The 25,253-nt window shown below is 41.3% G+C and overlaps 2 protein-coding genes across 4 annotated transcripts in view; one reads left to right on the top strand and one right to left on the bottom strand.

The window, feature by feature from the left end:
* Positions 1-3,913: 3,913 nt before the first annotated feature.
* Positions 3,914-16,763, bottom strand: LOC114668066 (zinc finger protein 716-like). The gene is made up of 2 exons (XM_028823683.2): positions 16,322-16,763; positions 3,914-9,230 (listed from the first exon to the last, which is right to left on the bottom strand). The coding sequence occupies exons 1-2, from the start codon at positions 16,443-16,445 to the stop codon at positions 8,125-8,127; spliced, it is 1,230 nt and encodes a 409-aa protein (XP_028679516.2). The 5' UTR covers positions 16,446-16,763; the 3' UTR covers positions 3,914-8,124.
* A 1,390-nt stretch (positions 16,764-18,153) lies between these two features.
* Positions 18,154-25,253, top strand: part of si:dkey-1h4.4 (leucine-rich repeat protein SHOC-2) — a 42,637-nt gene continuing 35,537 nt past the window's right edge. For 2 of the 3 annotated variants that reach the window (XM_051920470.1, XM_051920469.1), the window contains exon 1: positions 18,154-18,264. In XM_051920470.1, the coding sequence (XP_051776430.1) occupies positions 18,173-18,264 (92 nt within the window). In that variant the 5' untranslated portion in view covers positions 18,154-18,172. Of the gene's footprint in view, positions 18,272-25,253 lie in introns of all 3 variants that reach the window. The other variant, XM_028823687.2, reaches the window with a different exon arrangement.

The raw sequence follows: 25,253 nt of genomic DNA, 5'->3' as shown, positions 1-25,253 counted from the left end.
TTTCTTCCCAAACCCAGTCAGGACGTCCAGTAGCATTTCACACCAGGGCTGGATTAAGACCTTTAGAAGCACTTGAAAAAGATTTTGGTGCCCCCACATATATGAGCTGCATTCACTATAAGTGGACAACTGAATGGGACAGCTGACATGACCAAGACGAGGATGATCACGTGATCCTCGGTGGACTGTGTGGTAGTTACCAGACTGACATTTTGTTGTATTCCCAAGATTAATATACATTATTAACCTCTATTATTACTATTTTATTATTATTTTTTTTTATATGTATGCAATTTTTTTCATTTAATGTGGGAGCCCCTTTTTGTGGAAACTGCACCATTTGCAGTTTTGCATCATGTGGTTCATGGTAAATCTGGCAATGGGGCATTTCTGTGGTTCCCTTGATGCCCTAAATATGCTTCTTTTAGTTAATGGTTGATCCAGTCGTGATTCACACACACACACACACACACACACACACACACACACACACACGGTAGGAGACCCAAGGTCTATGATTGGTTGGTGATAAGCCAGAGCAGAGGCTTAGCCGTGGTGAGCAAATAAACGCCACTTAGTAGTACAGTAGTAGTAGCTTTTTATTGTCATTTCAACCACATAAAGTTAGTACAGTACGCAGTAGTGAGAAGTCAAGCAAAATTAAACCTTTTATTGGCTAACTAAAAAGATTACAATATGCAAGCTTTCGAGGCAATTCAGGCCCCTTCTTCAGGAACGATGTAATCACAGTATGAATTCCATCTTGCCTGAAGAAGGGGCCTGAGTTGCCTCGAAAGCTTGCATATTGTAATCTTTTTAGTTAGCCAATAAAAGGTTTAATTTTGTTGACTTCTCACTACATTCATAATGGCTAACACGGTACAACAGCCTAGTACTACAGTCAAGTCCCTGAGTGTTTAGGAGTCTTATAGCTTGAGAGAAGAAACTGTGTTCTGGTAGTGAAGGCCTGAATGCTTTGGTACCGTTTTTCCAGAAGGCAGGAGAGTGAATAGTTTATGTCAGGAGTGCATCGGGTTCTGCACAATTCTGGTGGTTTTGCGGATGCAGCGTGTAGTGTACATAACCATCATGGAGGAAAGAGAGATTTTGATGATCGTCTTTGCTGTCCTCATTATCCTCTGCAGTGTCTTGCAATCCATGACAGTTCAATTCCCAAACCAGCCAAAAATAATTTATCCTCTTGAAATCATGAATTTAAAAACTCAGAATTCATAAGCTACTGTTTGTAGAAAATTTTTCTAATCCAAGAGGTAGAATTGATAAACTACATACCTTTTCCTTTGGGAGAGGAAACGTTAAACTTAGCATTTGTAATTTGATGTTTTGTGTTGTTATTGTCTTTTGTCTATGTGTATATCTTTATACATTTACATATGCAGTATACATCTTCTGCTATCCTTATGTTATAAATAAATAGTATTATTTTATTTATTTCAGCAAGTATGCCTGGGTTATTTGTGAAAGTAAGTCTTTGGCAATGCTTTGAACCAAAACAGAGAAAGTGTTAATGTAGACTTTCACTGATGTATGAACCTTGTTCATAAATTGTACTGATCTCTTCATATTTCTGCCATCCTGGCTGGAAAATGCCACAGAGGTCCTACACCCCTTACCTGCATTAACTTGCTTTGCATGGAATGGACAAGTGAAGTCAGTCTCACTCCTTATAGCTGGAATAATAAAAGTCTGTTGAGATGGTGGGAGTTACAGGAGGTGGTCACCTGACGGAGATCTGCCAGGAGTGCAGCTCTGGGAGGAGGACGTGTGCTGCTCGGCCCTCATTTGTCTCTCATTGACCGAGTTGTATGGTACAACCTCTGTGGTGCATTCTAAACATTCTATTACATTTCAGTGTTACTACTGAACTATTGAGATCTTTATTGTTACTGTTCTTTGCTGCAAAATTCGATTTATCTAAATCTTACACTTAATTTCAATAATAATGGTAATATGTCACAATACTAATAATTGTGATATTTCACTGATTTTCACAATTAGCCCAGAAGCACTAGATCAAGGGTTTTTAACTGCTCAGGGGGTTAAAAAATCGGAAGTTGGGATGAAAACTTGAAGTAGGCCTATTTTGTGAAAAAATACTCCTTTGTGTTCTTGTACCGTTTTGGACTTAGCGATCTGTATTTTACACTTCTTAACTATCATGTTGCCAATATAGTAGTCTAATTCAGAGAATACGTCTTTTAAGAAATGAATGACAAAGTAGAAAGAAAACATCAAAAGGACGGAACACTTGCCAGCCATTCTCCTCTTTATTCGTCTGCAGCAGACATCTGCGCTGCTTCGTGTCTTCTTAACAAATGTTTATTTAGTAAAGATGTAGAAAGGTTTCCACGTAGAGCTAACCTTCATTGCTACATTTCTCCTTGACAATGTATTTTATGTCAGTGCCTAGCCCCTAAGCAGTTAAAATAGAAAGGTTAAAAAACGGCATCTTAAACATTTCCGTTTGTCAATCGCTTTATTATGGTAGAAGTATAAACTCAAATTACTGAACAAAACAGGTGGTGGGGGATTTACTTTCTAAAAGTTGCCACAGCGTAACTGGGATGAAAAAGGGAAGCCCTGCACTAGACTCTAAATAATACTAAAACAATGCATGTCTTTCTGCCGTGATTGGGAGGACACAAGTGTCAGAAATGCTTCTGTGTCAAATGTAACGTACAAGTCTTCACTCCTCTGGGCAAATACAGCTAGGATTAGATAAAAGGCAAACTAAGTAAACACCATTTCTAAATTGCTATTTACTATATTTAAGTAATAAATTCCTCTAACACTTATATTGTCTGTGTGGAAAAGTGACTGCCCCGCTCAACATCAAGGCAAAGTTAACTGATGACTCCTCCAGCCCAGTCGACTCTAAAACTCACCATATCCTGACCGTCACCATGAACCTGAAGTCTTCACGCTGTGCCTCGATCATTGCAGAAGTGATGATGAACAATGTTGTTGAAACTTACCGATCAGGGAAAGGTTACAAAGCCATTTCTAAGGCTCTTGGTCTCCACCACACCACAGTGGCAGCCATTATCTTCAAATGGAGAATGACTGGAAGAGTGGTGAATCTTTCCACCCAAAATGACCCCAAGGGCATAGCGATAACTCATTCAAGAAGTAACAAGAGGGTCCCTGAAGAACATCCATAGGACTGCATGGCACTCTAGCATCAGCTAAGTTCAGTATTGATGATTCCACAAAAAGAACAAGGCCGAGTAAAAATGGGATTCATGGGAGATTGGAAACCTCTGTAATCCAACAGTACTCATCTTGCCTTTGTAAAGAAACACCTGGATGATACCCAAGCCTTTTGGAAAAATGGACAGTTGAGTCAAAAGTAGAATGCTTTAAATGGCACAGACCCCACAGACTCTGGAGTAATTCTAATACAACATTTACTAGTGAAGATATTAAGCCTACAATAAAACACTGGGATGGTAGTGTGATGGTGTAGGGATGCTTTGCTTCCACAGGACCTGGAAGACTTTCCATTATTTAAGAACCACGAACTCTGCATTTTACCATAATATTCTTAAGAAGAATATCCAGTCATCCATGTTTGACCTGAAGTTGAACCATAACTGACTATGGCCCAAAACACAAAAGCAAGCCTACAGTAGAAACAAAATGAAAGATCAGATGAGGCCTACTCAAAGTCGTGACTTGAACCTAATCGAGATGTTGTGGCAGAACCTGAAATGAGGCAGTTCACGTTCACAATTCTACCAATGTGTAAAGCAAACAGGACGGGGATAGAAATTCCTAAACAGCAAATGAGAAAGAATTACATTAAAAATCACTACAAGTGTCTATCCATGGACGCGTGGGTTACAGGCATTACAGCGTCATTGATAAATAAGAACGTAACAAAAGCACAGCCTTTTATTTACCATATAAAAGTACAACAGTTAAAATCTCAAAGTATCTTTATTTTAATATAAAACATTTTCATAAAAATCTTAAAAAGTTAAACAAATTATAGTTATTATTCAGATGCACCTTACGGTCTTAAACATTTACCAGTGTAATTGTGAAATCGTGTCCACAGTTCTTGAGGGTACTCTGTGTGGTTTTCTTTGTATAATTAGTAAGCACCTTTTTAAATAAAGTGATACAGAACAATCAATAATTAATACATAATGGACACTTCCTGCTGTTACCGACATTTGTTATTTAATTATTAAAACATACATACACACAAATGAGCAGATTTCCTACACTAAATGCTTACACAACATTCTCTAATTGTTGCAGTTGGTAGCGGTATACAGTACATCAGTCATTCGGCGACACGATGGCAGTGCAGAGGTACACGTGAAGGGACCTGGTCCACTAACTGCTGTACCCTCCTAGTGATAAAGACCATAACGTACCAGCTAATGTACAGACTTAAGTGAGGACAGGTGAGCACCTATTAGGAACGCACCAGTCAATGAACTGGAAATTTAAACAAAAAAACTGAAATACACTCACTGGAGGTTTTTTTTATTATTTTGGCCGATTGTGTCAAACATGTACTGTACTCCAAATGATTGCATAGTACTGTCCTATTGTGATCTGAAGAAAATGTCCCCTTACAATTCAACAGACAAGGAGACGACAGCAGACCGACTCATTTTAATTCAGTTCATACCATTTTGGACTTCCGTGTGTGCTTTTTAAATTACCGACTGTTCAGGAGGTGGACTCACTTGAAGGTGACTCCTCCTGTTGAAACTAACAGAGATTCATTTTCTCCAGGACCACCGTCAACTGGCCTGATATCAAGTCTATTATTAGCAAGACTTTGACACCAGTGTCACTCTTACCTCAACTTGGCAGGGCAAACAAGCTGTATGTCTGTCATTTCCCTTAACAGAGCGAATGTTAAGACAACACCTCCAAAGTCCCACTGCTACCACAAAGACAATTTTGAATGGAAACTGGTCCATGCGCTCAGGATCACTGATGTTACTAAAAAAAAACATTTCTAACACCACCACCACCAGCTGGCCGGTGTCCTGTGGACATCACACCCATGTCTGCAGCAGGCCAAATGAGCCAGTAGTCTTCCAACATGTTCAGCAATGTACTGTGAGGAAGGAAGACCCCTAGCTTCTGGCCAAGGATTTACTCAAAGGAAGGTTTTGGGTTGTCATCATCAACTATGGTTCTGGAGGTAAGGCCACAGTTCCTGCAGATTTTCATTCCAACCAGTTTCCTAATTAGAAGCCATTCCTTGGTGATAATGAGACTTGGCATTTAATGGTATGGCATGTTAGTGGTTCAATTCTTCCAAGTCAAACCTTTATTACTTTGTACATTTTCATTTTTTTGGAGTATATTATTCATGTATGGGCGGCACGGGTTCGCTTCCCGGCCTCCCTGCGTGGAGTTTGCATGTTCTCCCTGTGTCAGTGTGGGTTTCCTCCGGGTGCTCCGGTTTCCTCCCACAGTCCAAAGACATGCAGGTTAGGTGGATTGGCGATTCTAAATTGGCCCTAGTATGTGCTTGGTGTGTGCTTGTGTCCTGCGGTGGGTTGGCACCCTGCCCGAGATTAGTTCCTGTGTTGGCTGGGATTGGCTCCAGCAGACCCCCGTGACCCTGTGTTTGGATTCAGCGGGTTGGAAAATGGATGGATTATTCATGTACTTTATGGACCGTAACAAATACAAAGTTCTCAGTCCTTCCCTTTTCTTTGTCATTTTTTTTTAAACATTTTATTAACACAGATGTGACATGATACATATACGCAGCTTTAAATGGGATCAGGTTACATGGAAAGCTGGTGGTTCCTTATTAACTGGTGGTGGAGGAAGAAAATAGGAAACAAAACCTAAATTACAACTCATCAAAGATAAAAAATGAACGGTTCTGAATCATTTCAAGTGGGTTAACAAAAATTAAACCCAAAACAAGCTGGAAATATACCGGCTCTACTTAAGACACTGGTTGATGTGAAAACCTGCGGCCACCATGGCCCTCCAGGACCACAACTGAGGGGCTCTGCTGGGCCAGAAAGTGACAGGGATGTGTGCTGAGCCCTGCCTGTGGACTATCCAGCTTCTAGAGAGTTTAGTATGAGCTGTTAATAGACGTTCTCCTGCATTTTACAGTTGGAATTAATGCAGGTTACATAAATACGCCGTTTAATTTCTAAGGCACATCTTAAAACTGAGGATCAGCTTACAAACGATCTTACAGGTTTGGACTCTGACCCAAGTTGTTAACGGGTCTCCAGTCTTATGGAATTTGCTGAAGTAGAGAAATAGCCCTTTTGGTTACAAACAAATCACAAATTCTGGAGTTATGTATGCTTCCAATATATTCTTCCAAACCTGTACGTATAAAACTACCGACAATACTTACAGCTAGTGTATTATTGCCTCAATACTGAATATTTGCAAAATATTTTGAAGACTGACTGGCACAATTTAAAAATTGTCCACACAACTGCTCACATTTGGCACCTGGATTCGAATAGATAGATAGATAGATAGATAGATACTTTATTAATCCCAAGGGGAAATTCACATAGTAGTAAAAAGTGTCCAGGGAACAAATCCACATAAAAGAAAGTGGTAGGAGTGATCAGTGAAATAGATAAAAAGGTAGAAAGATAAAGTCGTACACGGAGCTGCAGGAAAGGCTGCCACTTGCGGCGGCGTCTGAGTCATATATGAATTCGCCGATTTTGTAGGAGGGAAAAATAAAACTGAGCTTTAAAACATCCAGACTGGCGCATATCGTCTTCTGTTCATCTCTCAAACTCATAAATGTACATCAAACCATTGACACCTATTTGATTGTTCTTAGACTAGATATAACATATTCAACGGGCAATAGCAGCAGTGGGGGCATTTATGACAATAAAAATACAAAAAAAAATCATCTCACACACATACTTAGCTTCACAAAGATCAGAACATGATTAAAGAAAAATAATTCATTAAAACAGATAAAAGAAAGTGAAACACAACATGTATACATCATAGTGCAGTGGGCCTCTGTAGTGAAAACAAAATTCTCCTTAAAATCATTTTAAGCACCATACTTCAAGTCTCAGTGGATTTAGAGCCCCATTAAATCCTCAGTAGAAGCAGCCCGTCTCATTTTCTCCTCTGTCTTGGGAGATTCAGTCGTGTTCAGGGAGATTCAACTCTGAATAGACTTTGGAAAACGGTGCAAGGATGTTTTGAGGTGGATTTCTCCAACAATGAGTGATTCATATATAAAATAAGCTTTGTGTTTAAAAATATTCCAGCAGTTGAGGACAGGGGCAGATTAACCAGATCTGCTACTTAACTTCTAATGTCTGAACATTGATTCATTTCTAACAGTCTCCACTTGCAGAGTTCCACAAGCACTCAGCATAAACTGAGAAACGAGTTAATATCCGGTGATCGCCTCTGCTGCTTATGCCGTGTGCTGGTATTGAAGCTCTCTATCTGCACTCCCCTTGGAGATCTCCTGCAGTGCTGCTCCACTGTCTCTGTACATCTTACTGTACCAACCACTGTGTCCGTTCAAATTGTTAAATAAATGCAAGCAGGGCATTGGAGCAGACATATTTTATGAAGGAGCAGAGAATTTTAAAACTGTGCAAAAATGTTCTCATCTCCCAACTCCACTTTTATTCATCTCCCATTGGGACATCTTTGTCGGAACCGTTTTTCTTCAATCAATTGAAAATCAGAATTGTTATGACAATACTCATGGTTCAAGTTCAATGTAAATGTTTTACAGGACCGGAAAATGACTTACCTGAGCAAACTTCCAAGATACTGAAACCAAAGCCCTGCTTAAAAGTCAACCACGCCAGGCATTATCACAGATGAAGAGATAGCTTTCAGTGATAAAAAGCAAATGTTGAAACAGAACAGTTTGGCCAGCCAGGCTCAGGATTTCCCACCACAGTTCAGGAGGTAGCTAAACATACAACAGTATAAAGGCCTTCAGGAGAGTGTGGCACCCCTTTGCCGATAACTCAAAGCCCAGAGACCAGGCATCATCTCATCAACTTCAGGGGATGATAATGAGGTCATTCCTGTGCACCAGTGATTTTATCACTTAGATCATAGTGTGCTACCATTCTGTATCCAAACTCACATTTAAAGTTCACCGCTAGCATGAAGCATGTAATGCTGGTGAAGCGTGACCTCACAATTGAAAAGACCACCACAATCAAAGCACTTCATCTGGATGCCAGATTCTTTGCTTTGCTGAAATTTCGGGGACCCCACTGCATCCTTGTGGCTCAGCTTTGAGCTGCTTTCCTTGACTTCTGGACGGCTCTCCATGGAATGACTCTCAAAATGGATAGCCAGAGCTTTATATTGTGAAAACGTCTGCTGGCATACATCACAGCAAAATGGTTTATACTTTGTGTGCCTGCTCAAATGATCGTGCAATTCTGTTTCTGTCTGGAAACTACCAAAGCACACCGAACAAGGAAAAACATTTTTCCCATTGTGGAATGCACTTTTGTTTTCACATCTGAAGCATTTGCTAGATGTCTGCTGATGTAACCTATGATTGTTTGGAATCTGTGCAAAAGAAAGGCTTTCTTTACACTGTACACATTGGAGCAGCGTGGGTTTGCAGTGCAGGTCCTCGTCTTCTGTGCATAAGGCTTTTTCACAAGCGTAGCTGTGGACATCTGAACTGCTGGGAGAGCTCTTGTTGGGTTCTGCTGACATGCAGTTCTGATCATCCTTGCTGCAGTGCTTGTCTCCTGGTTGAACCTCTAATGTCTCACTAGGCCTGGAGATGACAGACAAGGTGAACTTACCTAGACTGTCTTTCTGCAATGTCAGCTGCTTTAAGCCATACGTCCCTTTGTTACCCGACCAAGAGTGGTGTTCCAAAGGCGATGGGCTGGCAGGAATCTCCTCAACATTATCTGCCTTTTCAATCGCCCGTGCTCTCTTTTTATTGTGAGACTTTAAATGTTGGCGATAATTGTTTCTTTTGTAGAAACGCTTTCCACAGATGGGGCAATTTTTACGTCGGCGCTTTTGTTGACTCAGGTTAAAATCATCTTCGGAGCCAATTCTCCATGTAGCATCTTCATCTTCTTCATCCTCGGAGGAGGTGTCTCCTTCACTTTTATTATCTTCTTCATCTTTCTGCTCCGTTTTGGCTACATTATCTTCAGAGCAGGAGACTGATAGTTTTTTTCGAGGAAGATGGTATGGAGATTCAACTGGAGAAGAATCTGCAAAAGAAAATAAGTTGCCATTTGTTCTTTTGTATATTAAAATGGACAGCATACACCATCTGAACAAACCGAAAACAGACATCTCTTTCACAAACAGGCTTTAAACGTTTCTTAAAAATTTTAAAAAACGGTATGAAGATCACCTCCAGCTCAATGAACCTGTAAAACCTGACTCTCATTATTTTTGCACTTCATACTCACCCTATGCCTGCACAGGATTACAAAAGAGATTGGGATATTAATCAATTGACCAGAATATCCTCTTCTATCATTAAACTTTAATAAATCCAAAAACTTTTTCCATATACATCAGACCAGCACTGAGGTGAGGGATGAGTTCAGCACTAGTCCTTAAGGAATAAATTCATCAACAGGCAGAAAAATCGATAAATGTTTGCTCATTCTACAAAATATTGGTCATATATATATATATATATATATATATATATATATATATATATATATGACCAATCAGAGTATTTCAGTATTTTGCTGACAACGGGGTGCACAATGTGTCCTCAACACAGAAAAAACAAATCATCAAGCTAAAACCTAACTCAGAACACTGCTCAAATACCTGTGTCCACAAATAAACATCAGTAATGGTGAACGTGTCACATCCACGGAAGTGCAGGTAGATTCGGTGGGTCAGTAAATTATACCGGTGCAAAAGAAGTGAAGCCCGGCAATTGTCTCAGTTACTGAAATCCAGAAGCTACACGCCAGCCAAATCCGTCCATCACAAAGTACGCTCTCTGCTTATGGAGAGTTAACTGGTTGGACTGTCTTCTTCCAGCGCACATCTTCAGACTTCTACTCAGAATATTTCATTCTTTTTAAAGTACTAGGGTGTTGTACCCTGTTAGCCATTATGGATGTAGTGAGAAGTCAAGCAATATGACACCTTTTATTGGCTAACTAAAAAGATTATGATATGCAAGCTTTCAAGGCAATTCAGGCTCCTTCTTCATCCATCCATCCATCCATTTTTCCAACCCGCTGAATCCGAACACAGGGTCACAGGGGTCTGCTGGAGCCAATCCCAGCCAACACAGGGCACAAGGCAGGAAACAATCCCAGGCAGGGTGCCAACCCACCGCAGGACACACACAAACCCACCCACACACCAAGCACACACTAGGGCCAATTTAGAATCGCCAATCCACCTAACATGCATGTCTTTGGACTGTGGGAGGAAACCCACGCAGGACATGGGGAGAACATGCAAACTCCACGCAGGGAGGACCCGGGAAGCGAACCCAGGTCCCCAGGTCTCCCAACTGCGAGGCAGCAGCACTACCCACTGTGCCACCGTGCCGCCCTCTCCTTCTTCAGGAAAGATGTAATCACAGTATGAATTCCATCTTGCCCGAAGAAGGGGCCCCGAGATGCCTCGAAAGCTTGCATATCGTAATCTTTTTAGTTAGCCAATAAAAGGTGTCATATTGCTTGACTTCTCACTACATTCTTTTTAAAATTAATGTTAATATGCACTTGCAAGCTGATTTTTTTTTCGTTGAGTCATTATATTCCTTCATCACTGGTCACCAATTTCATTGTGTATTTGTACAATTTCAGAATTAAAGGTACAGTGTTTTGTAGATTTTATCGTTTACTTATCGCACATTTTTTCTTATGCAATATACAGGTATGGTTTTTGAGGAAAAAAATGGTGCTGTACATTATGATTCTTTGAACCTTAAAAAATCATTTCTGATACTGGTAGCTTTTTTTTTTTGTTAAACCAGAATAAATAATTCAGGATATTGAAGCACAGATACGAAACATTTAAAAAACTTACAACTTCTGACAACCTGCGTGACAGAAACACGTGTTCTGCAAATCTCTATTAGCAAAATACTAGAATCAAGTACACCACCTTATGTCTCCATTTTATTAATAACGTGTACTGTGACAGTCTGACAGTGGTAGGATGGGAATGAAAACTGAGAGGAGGAGACCCTGAAGTTATTAGGAGAATTCTACACTGGTGACCACAGTCATAACGGTGCCAGTGTGGGTAGGCATTAGTAAGCCCTTTAAGTTAATGCTTGGGCAATACATTTTTAAACCAGTAGGTCACCAGGCCAGTTCCCACCTCTAACTTATAAGACGACCCTCACAAAGTCACTTAACTCCAAGCTGTGTCCTGGGCTTCGATCCCAGGCCAGGTTACCGTCTGTCTGGAGCTTGAACGTTGTCCCAATGTCTGTGTGCGTCTTCCTCCCACATCTCCAAAGACAGGCATCTCAGGTTAATTGACAATTCCCAGTTGACTCCATGTTAGGGTTTGTGTACAAGAACTCTAAAACGCATAGGTGTCCTCTTTTAGTTCCTACCTTGTCCCCAGTGCTGCTTAAATAAGCCTTTGCACCTCAATGACCTTGAATTGGATTAAGTTCTTTGAGAATGTTCTGTTACTTTTTAGAATTTTGCCAATGACAGTACCACCAAAAACCAGCAGGCTATACCTTATCGGCCTGTTTTCGTTATTTCTGTCATTTTTGTTTGTTCACATTCAAAATTACTTACACCCAAAATGAACTACTACAGATTTGAAGTATTCGGAATGGTTTTGTTTTTTCATGTACCAAATTTTACCTCATCCGGCCAATTTAATCACTGCACAAGATCCACTTTGTCACACAGTATTCAGGTATGCTAGCGAGATTTTTTGAAGTAGTATAGAAATATGTCCTACATTTAGCACACTGCTTCGTATTTAAATTCCCAATAAAAGAAGACTTATTATGTCCAAATCTTATTGAAGAATTTCATCCTGAAGGGTTATTAACAGAAAAAAATGAGTACATGGGCAATCCTAGCACCGAGAAACGATGAAGTCAAACGAATTCATGTGAAAATTGTCGATCGGTTACATGGCAAATTGGTTAAATGTTAATCAATAGACTATGCTGAAACAGTTGGTGGTGATGTTACGGAAGATGAAAACATTAACTTATAATATCCTGTAGAATATCTACAACTGTTAACACCATTGGTCTTCACCACCGGCCGAATTACTGTTGAAAGAAAGATGTGTCGTAATGTTATTGCATAATCTTATATATAATTCGCCAGTCTACTCACTCACTCACTCACGTCTGTCCGAAGCCGAAAGTGCAGTCACCTTCTGCGCAGCTGCCTGAAAAACCTTACGAGACTGACATCGTGGCAGGCGGCGGATTTACGGCCACAAAAATTCAAAGAGAAAGGTGACTTCGATTAAAGCTCTAGAGGCCTGAAAGGCGATTTCGACTACAGCTCCAGGCCTAATTACACATTCATTCAATTCACCTATATCAGGTTTGTGGTGCTCATACTTACTACTATTGCACTCGTGCCCGTTTCATCTTACGTTGTCAAAACGGGCTCTTTGTCTAGTTTATGTATAAGTGATGGGCTATGCAATAGGACAAGATTAGTTGTATTCAAATTTGGTCAAACAATTCTGACATGTAAAATTTTAACAGGCGACAAGAAAGGTAATGTAGTACATCTTCCGCGGATAACATTAAACACCAAAGGAGATCTTGATCTGTCATTCGTATTAAAACGTTTACAGTTTCCCGTTAGAATCGCTTTTGCTATGACAATTAACAAATCACAGGGACAAACATTCGAAAAAGTTATTTATTAGAGAGAAAGAAACGATATTCACTCACTGGCAGTTATATGTTGCGTTTTCATGATGCAAGTCCAAACACGGAATCAAAGTTCAATGAGATATTGATGAAAAGTTAATTCCAAGTATTGTTTTTACTGAAGTTTTACAGTAAAAGTGTAAGTTTAAAAAGTATTTGCGTGTTAATTTCAAAGCCAAACAGAATGAAAACGTATATAACGCAACATGAAACATAATTATCTTCACTTTATTACGTTTTACTGTTTTTTACTATGGTTAATTACTCGCGGTAATGTAAGATAGTTCGTTCTATTATACATATGTAACAATTCCCATGAAAATAACAATCTATTAATTTATACATCCACTTTCCCATACGTGAGTGGCAGAGCCGTGAAGTGACTAGTGTGTAGCGCCCACCCGGGGGTTGGCAAACGAAGCGAGCAGGGGGCAGAGCCCCCTAGTCTAGAGAAAAACAATGCAAATCTCTGGTTTCTATTAAACTGCCATCCACAGAAAATATCCCATATAACACAATTAGCAAACGGGGATTGGTCCATTACTTCATTTTACAAATATCCGAAAGAAACTGTAGACAGTTTATAGAGAAAAGCCAAGCAAAATGACACCTTTTATTGGCTAACTAAAAAGATTACAATATGCAAGCTTTTCGAGGCAACTCAGGCCCCTTCTTCAGGCAAGATGGAATACAGAAACTGGAGTTCCCCGTCTTTATAGACACCAGGACAAATACAATTGGAAAACCTTTAAGTGAGACAGCTTAGATGTAAAAAAATAATAAACCTCTTCAGGTTAAGATTCATTTATCAAGACAGGAGAACAATGTATAGTCAAGTTCTTTTGATAACTGTCCAACAAAGCCTTCTGAAGTTTTTGACAAGTTTAGAAAAAAATGAGTGAATGGAAAAACATCAAAAACTTGATTACATCTTGCCTGAAGAAGGGGCCTGAGTTGTCTCGAAAGCTTGCATATTGTAATCTTTTTAGTTATCCAATAAAAGGTGTCATTTTGCTTGGCTTTTCTCTACATTCATAATGGCTAACACGGTACAACGCCCTAGTACTATAGACAGTTTATAGAAACACATGAATAATGCAAATATTAAATGGACAGTGTGCTTATGAATTCCAAGTCTAAACTCAATGCTAGAATTGTAGTTTTACACCAGGAATCGCACCTCAGTTTGGAAGAGTCTTAAAAATCTTACTAAACAAAAAAGCAAATGCTGTTTGAGATTACAGCAGACTGTACACATACAACTCTCTCATCAGAACGCCATTTTTCTTTGTGTCATCTTCTGGCCTGAGCAGCAATGAAGTCCTTGCTTCTGATATTAGAATGAGGAAAATAATCCAAGACCCAACAAAATCAAACCCTCTGTCTCCTCAGTATGGCTTCTGCTGCACAGCTCTGAGAGGTAGTGGACTCTGCATGGCACATTTTGAATGTTTACCACCACTGAAGAAACAGGCACACGCAGCCGAGGTGTTGGACACATTCATGTATAGGCATAACAACTTCCTAAAACGTGCAAAGCCTATGTCACAACTTTTCTGGAGATTTTCAGTTGCAGCCTTCATCTACATAATCTTCACCAGTACGAGTTGCTCTCCCGTGAATCCAATCGCCTAATGTGACACGACCAGTGACGCAGGCCAACTAGCCTCTAGTAAAAACAAACAGATTTGCTTTTTTCGTTACTCTTGGGTAGAGCTCTGTGTGCATGAGAACTGATAATCAATGAATGCTCATCCAGAAGTACAATGCAAAGAAAACAGCGACGAGGAATGCAGAACAAGGGTGTTTTGAACCTCACAAACAAAAGAGGAGTTCACCTGTCTGAAGTCTTTGTGTTTTATGCACTGAAACAGAATGGAAAAAAGAAAAAATGGTGTTGAACTCACTGCAACTATTTATGTTTCGTTAAGTGCCGGCTCCACCATGAGCATGGGAAAGGCGCTATATAAATAAAATTTATTATTATTAGCATGGAGGATTGGGCCTTATAAACCGAAAAGCTAAGCTCATTGGTTTGATGTCTCATGTTTTACATTCCACAACAGAATGGAAAACGAAATAAGGGGCCAAGATTACTGCTAAACTTGCCTTGGTGTTGACACTTTGTACAGTGCCGGCTCCTTCAGAAAAAGGGGTGAGCATGTCGCTAAGGCAGTAAATGTGCCGTCAACTGCAATTTGTGTTGGTGTAATCTGACACGGTACAGCAAGGAGATGAGTGACTGTAGTCGGCAAGTCTGACAAACCCTACGACAAAAAGCTGCACAATGTGACAGCAGCTTGAACTTCATTTTCAGAAGATAAGTGGAGGGCTGTCTTAACGTATGGGCACTGGCCGGGGGTCCCAGGTGCATAGGGGCCCGCAATGTTTCTGATGCCTACGTATGTTTCTGTTTTGCGATCAAAACAGGGGTCCCAGCACACTACTTTGCCCCGGGGGCCTGGCTAAGTGGGGGTAACAGGGAGTGTACCACAGTGTTGTTAGGCTTTGGATTGGAAACCCCGTGGATGTGGCTTCGAATCCTGCTACACTGTCACGGTGTGACCACGAGCAAGTCAATTTACCAACTGGAAAGGAATATAAAAAAGTAACCAACCGGATCCTTTAAATGTTGGCTAAGGACGTCAGCCAAATAAGTAACACATCAGCAAATGCTCCAGTCTTACAGCTGGTGGGCTCGGGGCTCTTTATCGGAGGAGTGTGTATTCATTCTCTCCAGGTAAACCATTTTCTCTCTCTAATCCCATCGATGTCCAAACCAAGTAACTGGCAACACTAACTGACTGACAGATACAACAGATTTAGAAAATTGATGACGTTTCAAAGGAGGAGCACCATTTACAAACTACTTTCTGGTTTGGATAAGCATATTTATATATCCAAAAAAAGTAGAATTTGCTAAAACAAACTAAAGTTTGTAAAGTCGGAGGTTGCTGGTGTGTCAGTTAACTCGAATTCTTTCTTCTCCAAGCTAAAACGCGCATACCCATGAAAGGGGGTTAAGAGGCTCCAAATGTTCCAAATTCGGGTGTCCCCAACCTCTTAAGCCTCAAACGTGTGCGCCACGAAGCGTCGTAATGCTGGTTTCATGCGTGCGGGGTTAACGGCAGCACTGGGATCGGAATTCGGCCAGGGCTGCTGCTTTTAAATACGACTCGTTGTCGGCTTTGTGCGCTTTCACAACTGCACTTTTTCTCCTTAGGCATTTATGGTTGGCATTAACTGAAGTTGAAATCTGAGGCAATGAAACGAGCCCACTGACCTGGCGCTCCTCTCGGGGGTTTTATGAAAGGCGCTATACACACCGACAGCCGAGCGGCGTGCAGGCCTGCTGTGCGCGCGACCCCCCCTGACTCCCTCGTCTCATAGCGCCGCGCTTTCGCAGCTGAACGGTCACCCACACGACAAAGCCCGGCTACCTACCCTCTTCATCGCCGCTTTTGCATATTCGGTTCAGCGAACGTAATTCACGACCCGTCTGGTCTGTGTTTTCGGCCTCTTTCATCAAACACACTGCAGAACCGGCCAAGGTAAACGAAGCCGCCATGCTCGGCCTGTCTTCCAATCAGTGCAGACTTCATGCGAAATCGGCGGCCTGGAGTACTGAGAAGAGCGCAGCGACTCCCCGCGGCAGAGCCAACAAAGAGCGCCGCTTCATTGACTCGAGGCCCCATATTATTTCCAGTGCTGTACGCTAGTCGCTCAGTACAACGGCGTCTTTGTGGTAACGTGTGCAGTTTGCATCCCGTGCACGTAATTTTTACGTTAACGGTTCTTTAGAATTTATAATGGGTTTTTATTAACGAGGCTCAATCTGGTTACTCATTTGCCAGCTACTTATTCAGATTTTCTGTTCCACCTTTAAATCTGCTGTTCTGCGCAATTTAACCAGTAGATGTCGCTACAATCCTGTTTTTCAAAGCGCAGTTTTTACAAAAGGCAAATTCGTACTTGTGCATCACTTTGTGCAATTATCTTATCTTTTCATTTGTACACCGTCTCGTAATAATGACCAGGGGCTTATCCAGCAATAGATTTTAGGGTGTGTAAAAATGGGTCTTCTGGTTTTTAGTAGGCTATATATGGGCACTTTTCCAAAAAATACATCTATTCATACTGTGGTACGTACACCTTAACACATGCACATTTATTTATTTATTGAAAATTTAGTAAAGCAAAGGGATTTGACATACCACATCAAAACCGAAGGTAAGATAAAATGACAAATACTCAATCAATTGCAAAATTTAACGGAAAATTTCATATACAGTGAACTGACTGGCTGGGCCCATCCAGGTCCACTGTTTCCTACGCCATTGATAGACAGTAGAAAATGAAAATGTGTTCCGCTTCACTTATGCTGAATTATAAGAAATGTTACTGCGAACTTTTTAATACTTTTTGCCCTCTAACATGGCACAGGTGAGCATTTGGCCAAATGACACACTACATTCTGGTATATTGGAAGGGAATCGTCTATTCTTGTGTACTCCGTCTTCTAAATACTGACACTGGAATATGAAAATTCATGTGTTCCACTGCACAACTGCTGTATTACAGGGAATCTTACTGTGGATTTTTTTCTTTGTCGCCACGTGAACATGGAATGTTTTATCATTGGACCAAATGACACACCAGATTGTGTAATATTACAAGCAACTTTACTTTTGTAAACCGTCTGACAGTTATGGCACTGTTATATAAAAATACACGTCTTCCACTACAAATAAGCTGAATCTAAAGAAATTTTAATGTGGATTTTGTTATATTTGTCCCTTTGAATATGGTACCTGTTAACATTTGGCCAAATATCATATCACATTCTGCTATATTGCAAAGGACTTTCTATTGTGCTGTACACAATCTCACAATGATGGCACTGGAATAAGAAAATTCCCGTGTTTCGCTAACAACGTGCTGAATTACAGGACATTTTACCATGGGATTTCTTATTTACAGCCCCTTGAACATGGCACTTGTAAACATTTCACCAAATGACACACCCAGTTTGCTTTATTGCAACGGGATTTTCTGGTGTGCTGCGGTGGGTTGGCACCCTGCCCGGGATTGGTTCCTGCCTTGTGCCCTGTGTTGGCTGGGAGTTGGCTCCAGCAGACCCCCCGTGACCCTGTGTTCGGATTCAGCGGGTTGGAAAATGGATGGATGGATGGCTGTACACCGTCTCACAATAACGACAGTGGAATATGAAAACACGCGTGTCCCCCTACTGGGCGAACTGAAGCAGCGTCCGCGTCTCCGTACCCGCAGTCCCGGATGCCATCGTTTTGGCTTAGCGGAAGCGGCCGTTTCCATGGTTGCACAAAGACGCCTCTAAGGAAAACGAAGAATTTGACTGCACATACGGAGTAAGTGGTAAGTTTTCATATGTGAATGTGTAGATGTAGAGATATGTCGTGGTCGTGCTGAATGTGTGTCTGTCTCTGAAAGAAAACAAACAAATGAAGCAGTTTTATTATTCATTTAACAGGTTTGCGCACCTTCCTTCCCAACTCGTCGTCTGTGTCTGATGGACCCGAGCCTACGACCACCAGGGGGTCACGGCACTCACACTCACGGAACACAGACCGTTTACTGACTTAAAATCACCACTTAGAGCGGAGTGGTGACGTCACTGAACTTTTAACAGTAGCTGGCTCACGTGTTCAATCATTTTCTAAGCGCCGGAAGAGGCGAGTTCTTCATTAGAGGCCGTCGCATTAGAAGCGTGTGTTCGGTAGTCTATAAAGACGATTACAAATTATTACAAGGTAACTTTAAAATACTGACGACTGCTGTTGGTAAGGGGTAGAGGGAACCCAATCATGACAAGGATTTTTTCACTAATCGTGCAAAAAAAAAAAAAAGACAGAATATATATGCCGAGATCTATTCATAAATCGGAGTCCCTACTCCGGGAGCATTGGACGCAATATGTAAGAATTCTACTCTGGACACAAATAACGTTAAGTCTCAATAGCAGGATGGTTAAAGGCATTTTAGTCCCAACCTTAAAGAGTTAAACGGAGGTACCGCGCCGAGCCCATCAGAGTCATTTCATGTGGTGGACTGCACGCTGCTTTTTGCTCGTGTCGTGCTTTAAAACTCCTCTGATTTTATGATGCTGCTAAAATTTGTAGCAAACATATACTGTACATTAGTGAGACAGGAGTTAGTGGGTTTTCGATTTTATGTGCCTGCGGAGAGAGAATAATTGAATCAGCATGGCAATCGCGCTCTGATTTTGTTGTGTAAATTGTAGATTTATTTTTACAGGAGTATGTAGCGGAGTTCCTTTTTTCTATGACAAGTGCTTATAAACCATGACAGTGTAAATCAGTTACATGCTAATGAAGTTTTCTGAAGGTCCTTTATGAACTACTATCAAACATACTACTTACTGACATTTTTTTTGAAAGCCTTGCTTCCTGAACAGTTTTTGCTGATTGTGACAGGTACCTACTGGGTATGCACAAATGTAGTTTTGGTTTTACTGCATCACGTAGGAACTCTGAGAAATAGACATTTATATGTTTACTGACAATAACGTATTTAGTCACGTTTATGTTTCGCATAAACTATTAAATTCAACAGAATTAAAAGTGTTTTGCACCTGATTTTCTTTTGTATTCAATCTCTGGTGCATCACGTTGCAGTGTCCAACAGTAGTCAGCAAGCATTGACGGATTCCAGTTGCCCTGGTATCGTTTCTCCATCGTAGCAATGTCCTGGTGAAACCTTTCACAGTGTTCGTCACTGACAGCACCGAGATTTGCGGGGAAGAAGTCCAAGTGTGAGTGGAGGAAATGAATCTCGAGTGACATGTTGCACTTCATTGTGTTGTATGCTTTGAGAAGTTTGTCTACCAGCTGAATGGAGTTTGGGGCTCTGTAATTGCCCAGAAAATTGTCAACAACATTTTTTGAAGGCTTTCCAGGCAATTTTTTCCGGCCCAACTAACAGATCTTCAAACCGCTTGTCACTCATAACGTGTCTGATCTGGGGGCCAACAAAAATGCCCTCTTTGATCTTGGCGTCAGTTATTCTTGGGAACATCTGTCTTAAATAACGAAAACCTTCGCCTTCCTTGTTCAGTGCTTTCACAAAATTCTTCATGAGTCCCAGTTTTATGTGAAGAGGAGGCAAAAATATCTTTGCCGGGTCGACAAGCGATTCATGTGCCACATTTTTCTGGCCTGGAACTAACTTTTTACGGAGTGGCCAGTTCTGTCGAAAATAGTGTGACTCTTTGGCACGGCTGTCCCATTCACAGATGAAACAACAGTACTTTGTATAGCCGAGCTGCAATCCTAGTAACAGAGCAACGACTTTAAGATCTCCACAGATATTCCAGTTGTACCTGCTATACTGGACGTGCTTCAGCAACAGTTCCATATTCTCATACGTTTCTTTCATGTGTGCTGCATAGCCAACAGGTACTGAAGGATAAACGTTGCCATTGTGTAGCAGAACAGCTTTCAGGCTTAACATTGACGAATCAATGAAGAGACGCCACTCTTCCGGGTTATGATCACAACCCAAGGCCAAGAACAATCCTTCAATGTCACAACAGAAACAGAGACTGTCAACTTGTGCAAAAAATTTGGTTATATCATGATGTCGGGCACGAAACACAGAAATTTTCGTACCTGGTGACAGCAAACACCATTCCTGCAGTCTCAAACCCAGCAGCTCGGCTTTTGCTTTTGACAGACCCAAATCTCTGACCAAATCGTTCAATTCGGACTGTGATATCAGATGTGGATCACCTGAGGAGCACGGTTTAATATCCGGGTCAATGTCACTGTCAGTACCCTGCATTGCAGTTTCTTCATCTGGTTCGTCTAAGGTCCAATCCTCTGGTGGTTTCGGAATTGGAAGACTGTCGTCATGTGGTACAGGTCTCATTGCTGAAGGCAGATTAGGATATTCAATTGACTTCTTGTTTTTGGCAGAGAAACCAGACACATTAGTCAAACAGAAGTAACAGTCCATCACATGGTCTTTCTGTTCTCGCCATATCATCGGAACAGCAAACGGCATCGTCTTTCGAGTGCCTCTGAGCCAGGCTCTCAGACTGACAGCACATGTCGCACAGCAAATGTGAGGCACCCATTCCTTGTCTTGATCACCGATTTTGCAGCTGAAATACAGATGATAAGCTTTCTTCACAAGAGCAGTCATCCAACGTCTCTGAGGCGCAAGTGTGTATTCACCACAGATATAGCAGAATTTATTGCAGCTGTTACGACATTGACGAGACATCTCGCCCGACACCAAAACGTCTATAGCATCAAGCTTACTTACTGTTATATTGCTACAGATACTACACTATACTGATACTATACATACACACTGACTCTCTAGATTAACCAAATGAGCAGGATCGATGTATGCCAGCCACCTCTATAGCACGCTGAGACAGCGTCAGGCTTGTTCAGACCTGCCCAGGATGTCAGCTTCCACGAACAGCTTCCAGACTGGCCTGATTCCAGGCCTGGACATGCCCAGGCTGCACAAACTGTTGTTGATAAGTCACTTATGGGAGCGAAAATGTTTGGATACAAATATAAGAAAAAATCATGACAAAACTGAAGATTTCTCTGAAATGGTACACAATGAGTACATTTTGATGTGATATTCGTGATCAGCACTCAAAAATCCATAAGAAACACCCAACAGTGTTCAAGAAGCAAGAACTTCGTTGTGCAGTGTAACTTATTCCATACATCTATAGTACCATCCATCCATCCATTCTCTTCCGTTTATCCGAGGTCGGGTCGCGGGGGCAGCAGCTTGAGCAGAGATGCCCAGACTTTCCTCTCCCCGGCCACTTCTTCTAGCTCTTCCGGGAGAATCCCAAGGCGTTCCCAGGCCAGCTGGGAGACATAGTCCCTCCAGCGTGTCCTGGGTCTTCCCCGGGGCCTCATCCCGGTTGGACGTGCCCGGAACACCTCACCAGGGAGGCGTCCAGGAGGCATCCTGATCAGATGCCCGAGCCACCTCATCTGAGTCCTCTCGATACGGAGGAGCAGCGGCTCTACTCTGAGCCCCTCCCGGATGACTGAGCTTCTCACCCTATCTTTAAGGGAGAGCCACGTCTATAGTACTCTCAGCTAAATCTACTTTTAACACTTCCCCATCTGTGTTTTATAGTGTAATTTTTAGGATCCACCTTTCTAATTCCCATCATAATTTTAAATCAGTGGTTCCCCAACTTCCCCGGGGACTTCCTGTGGCTGCAGGTTTTTTTCCAACCAGATTCACAGTCCGTGATGATAATCGAGAACAACTGATCTCATTTAATTAGCTGGTCTTTTTTTCTTTTCTCTTTTTCTGCATTTACAAATATTTCTGTTTTTTTCTAAAACTATACATGCTTAACTCTCTTTGGTTGTTTTCCTTTATTTTTCCCTTCTCCTGTGTAGCTCCCTGTATTTAATGCTAATAGTGACAACTAGCAACAAGCAGAGCAGACACCCAGGATGATGGAAGCTGCAACTACTTCAGAGTCAGACCCGCTAATTAGTAATTAATCAATTAAATAACCAGCAGAATGCAAATCTGGATGAAAATACTGTTAACCAGTTAAACAAAACATAAAATTCCTCATATAACTGCTTGGTACATTTTAATAAAAATGTACCAATACTTAGGTTTTTAAATTCTACATTGACCCCAGAACACAGAAACTGGGAAATACAGTAATGACTCAATTAATCAGGCTAGAAGTCCGATGAAGAATGGAAGTTGGTTGGAACAAAAACCTGCAGCCACAGGGGGTCGCCAGGACTGAGTTTGGGAACTATTGTTTTAAACAAGGGGTGGGCAGATTCAGTCCTGGAGGGCCGCAGTGGCTGCATATTTTTGTTCCAACCCAGTTGCTTAATAAGAAGCATTTATTGCTCAAGTAACACTTCTGCTTCACTTTAGTTGTCTCGTTCGTTAAGATTTTGAACCCTTATTGCTTATTTTAGTCTTAAACAGCTGTATTCTTGGTTTTTAATTGCTCCTAATTAGCAATAACATGCAAATGACAAAAGAGACCAGCATTTCTCCATTTAGCTTGTTTTCATTTACACCTCTGTGTATTTATTAGGCACTATTGGGTTTAATTAAATACTTTAAAGGACAGTGAAGAGAAAAAAAGTGAAGCACTGAGAATTACTCATCTCTTTTAGACTTCAAATCATTTGGATGATATCCTTAGAAAGGAAAATAAATCTAGGATATGAGAATGACCTGACATGGCAGAGTTAAAGCGCTAGCATGCCATGCTATTAAATAATTGACAAGGATTGGTTTTTAATTAAGCAACTGGGTTGGAACAAAAACCTGCAACCACTGCGGCCCTCCAGGACTGAATCTGCCCACCCCTGTTTTAAACAATTCAATCATTCCATCTTGCCTGAAGAAGGGGCCTGAGTTGCCTCGAAAGCTTGCATATTGTAATCTTTCTAGTTAGCCAATGAAAGGTGTCATTTTGCTTGGCTTTTCTCTATATTCATAATGGCTAACACGGTACAACACCCTAGTACTACAATTCAATCATTAATAGAAAAAACTCTCTCAGAAATAAAGGTGCCAGAGTGTTTCTTCGGAGCAATGCCATAAGGGGTTTCCAAAAGACCCATCCACATGATGGTTCCAGAGATTTTTTATTTATTGAGATCCTTAGCCATGAACAGATGGTAACAGGTTTGTGAAAAAACCAATGGATGTCGATTTTCAAAGGTCTCTTGCTGCATAGAATACCACAGGTTAAGTCCAGGTGTTCATCATCTGCTGCGGTGGGTTGGCACCCTGCCCGGGATTGTTTCCTGCCAAGTGCCCTGTGTTGGCTGGGATTGGCTCCAGCAAACCCCCGTGACCCTGTGTTTGGATTCAGCGGGTTGGAAAATGGATGGATGGATGTATGGATGTTGATCATCTGCTAGTGGCAGAGTGGTGGCTCTGAGGTAGGGATCTGCACTGGCAATCGGGAGGTTGCCAGTTTGAATCCTGTAAATGCCAAATGGGACTCTGCTCTGTTGGGCCCTTGCGCAAGGTCCTTAACCTGAAATTGCTGAGCGCTTTGAGTAGTGAGAAAAGCGCTATATAAATGCAAAGAATTATTATTATTAGTATCCTGGTAGGTAGTCTGCCATACATTAGCGATTTCAGTTTTTTCCTGCATATACGGAAGTTTCTCAAGCACAAAAAACAACTTCACATGCAAAGAACTCATCCCAGAATGAAATGGTGCTTTGTCGAGCAATGGTTCTACAAGGAACCACACCACCCAGTAAAGAATAATAAAGTGCAATTAGAGAACTAGTATTTTTAAGAGTGAGGGTTCAACTCCTCATAACCTGAAGTCACTCATCGCTCATCTCTATACTTCTAACACTTTACTGTCCTTTTTGTAACACTGAAATCAAAACTGTCCAGAGCACTCCGAGTGAGGTCTCGCTGGAGCATTCTTTAACATAATCATAAGCTCCCTTGACTTGTATTCCATACATCTCAATATCCTATAAACCTTTTTAATTGTTCCTGTCCACTGTGAAGACCAGGTCCTAATTATAAGGTGCGCTTTTATGTTTCAAACCTTCCATTGTGTATTCTAACATTATTACTTCCTACATGTAATATTTATCCATCCATCCATTATCCAACCCACTATATCCTAACTACTGGGTCACGGGGGTCTGCTGGAGCCAATCCCAGCCAACACAGGGCGCAAGGCAGGAAACAAACCCCGGGCAGGGCGCACACACACACCCACACACCAGTGTAATATTTATTTACATTAAATTTAATCTGCCAGAAATTTCTTCACATCTCTATTCTGCCCAGGTCCCTTGTAATGATTCGCTCGTTTCTGCATTATTCCACATAGTTTGGTGTTGTGTTCCTACTTAACCAGCTTGTTATTTACAGTGATGCGTGGAAGTTACTGAACCCTTCACAATTTTCCATATTCCTGCATAAATATGACTTAAAACATCATCAGATTTCACACAAGCCTTAAAAGTAAATATGGAGATCCCAGCTAAATTCGGAATTATGGCAGCGGATTATAAAGGAAAATGTCAGGACATCTGTCCGTGGACTACATCTCAAGAGAAAATGGATCATGAATCAAGATAACAACCTCAAGCACACAAGTCGTTCTACCAAAGAGTGGTTGTAGAAGAGGTTCTGGAATGGCCAAGTCAAAGTCCTGACCTTAACCCAACAGAAATGTTGTGGAAGGACCTGACACGTGACGTTCATTTGACAAAACCCAGCAACATCCCAGAGCTGAGGCAATTCTGTAAGGAGATATGGGCTAAAAGTCCACCAAGCCGATGTGCAGGACTGATCAAGACCTACC

Source organism: Erpetoichthys calabaricus, chromosome 17, assembly GCF_900747795.2.
Source record: "Erpetoichthys calabaricus chromosome 17, fErpCal1.3, whole genome shotgun sequence".
In the NCBI taxonomy this organism is placed as follows: domain Eukaryota; kingdom Metazoa; phylum Chordata; class Cladistia; order Polypteriformes; family Polypteridae; genus Erpetoichthys; species Erpetoichthys calabaricus.
The sequence above is the reverse complement of the archived record's forward strand: the minus strand, read 5'-3'. Positions and strand labels throughout refer to the sequence as shown.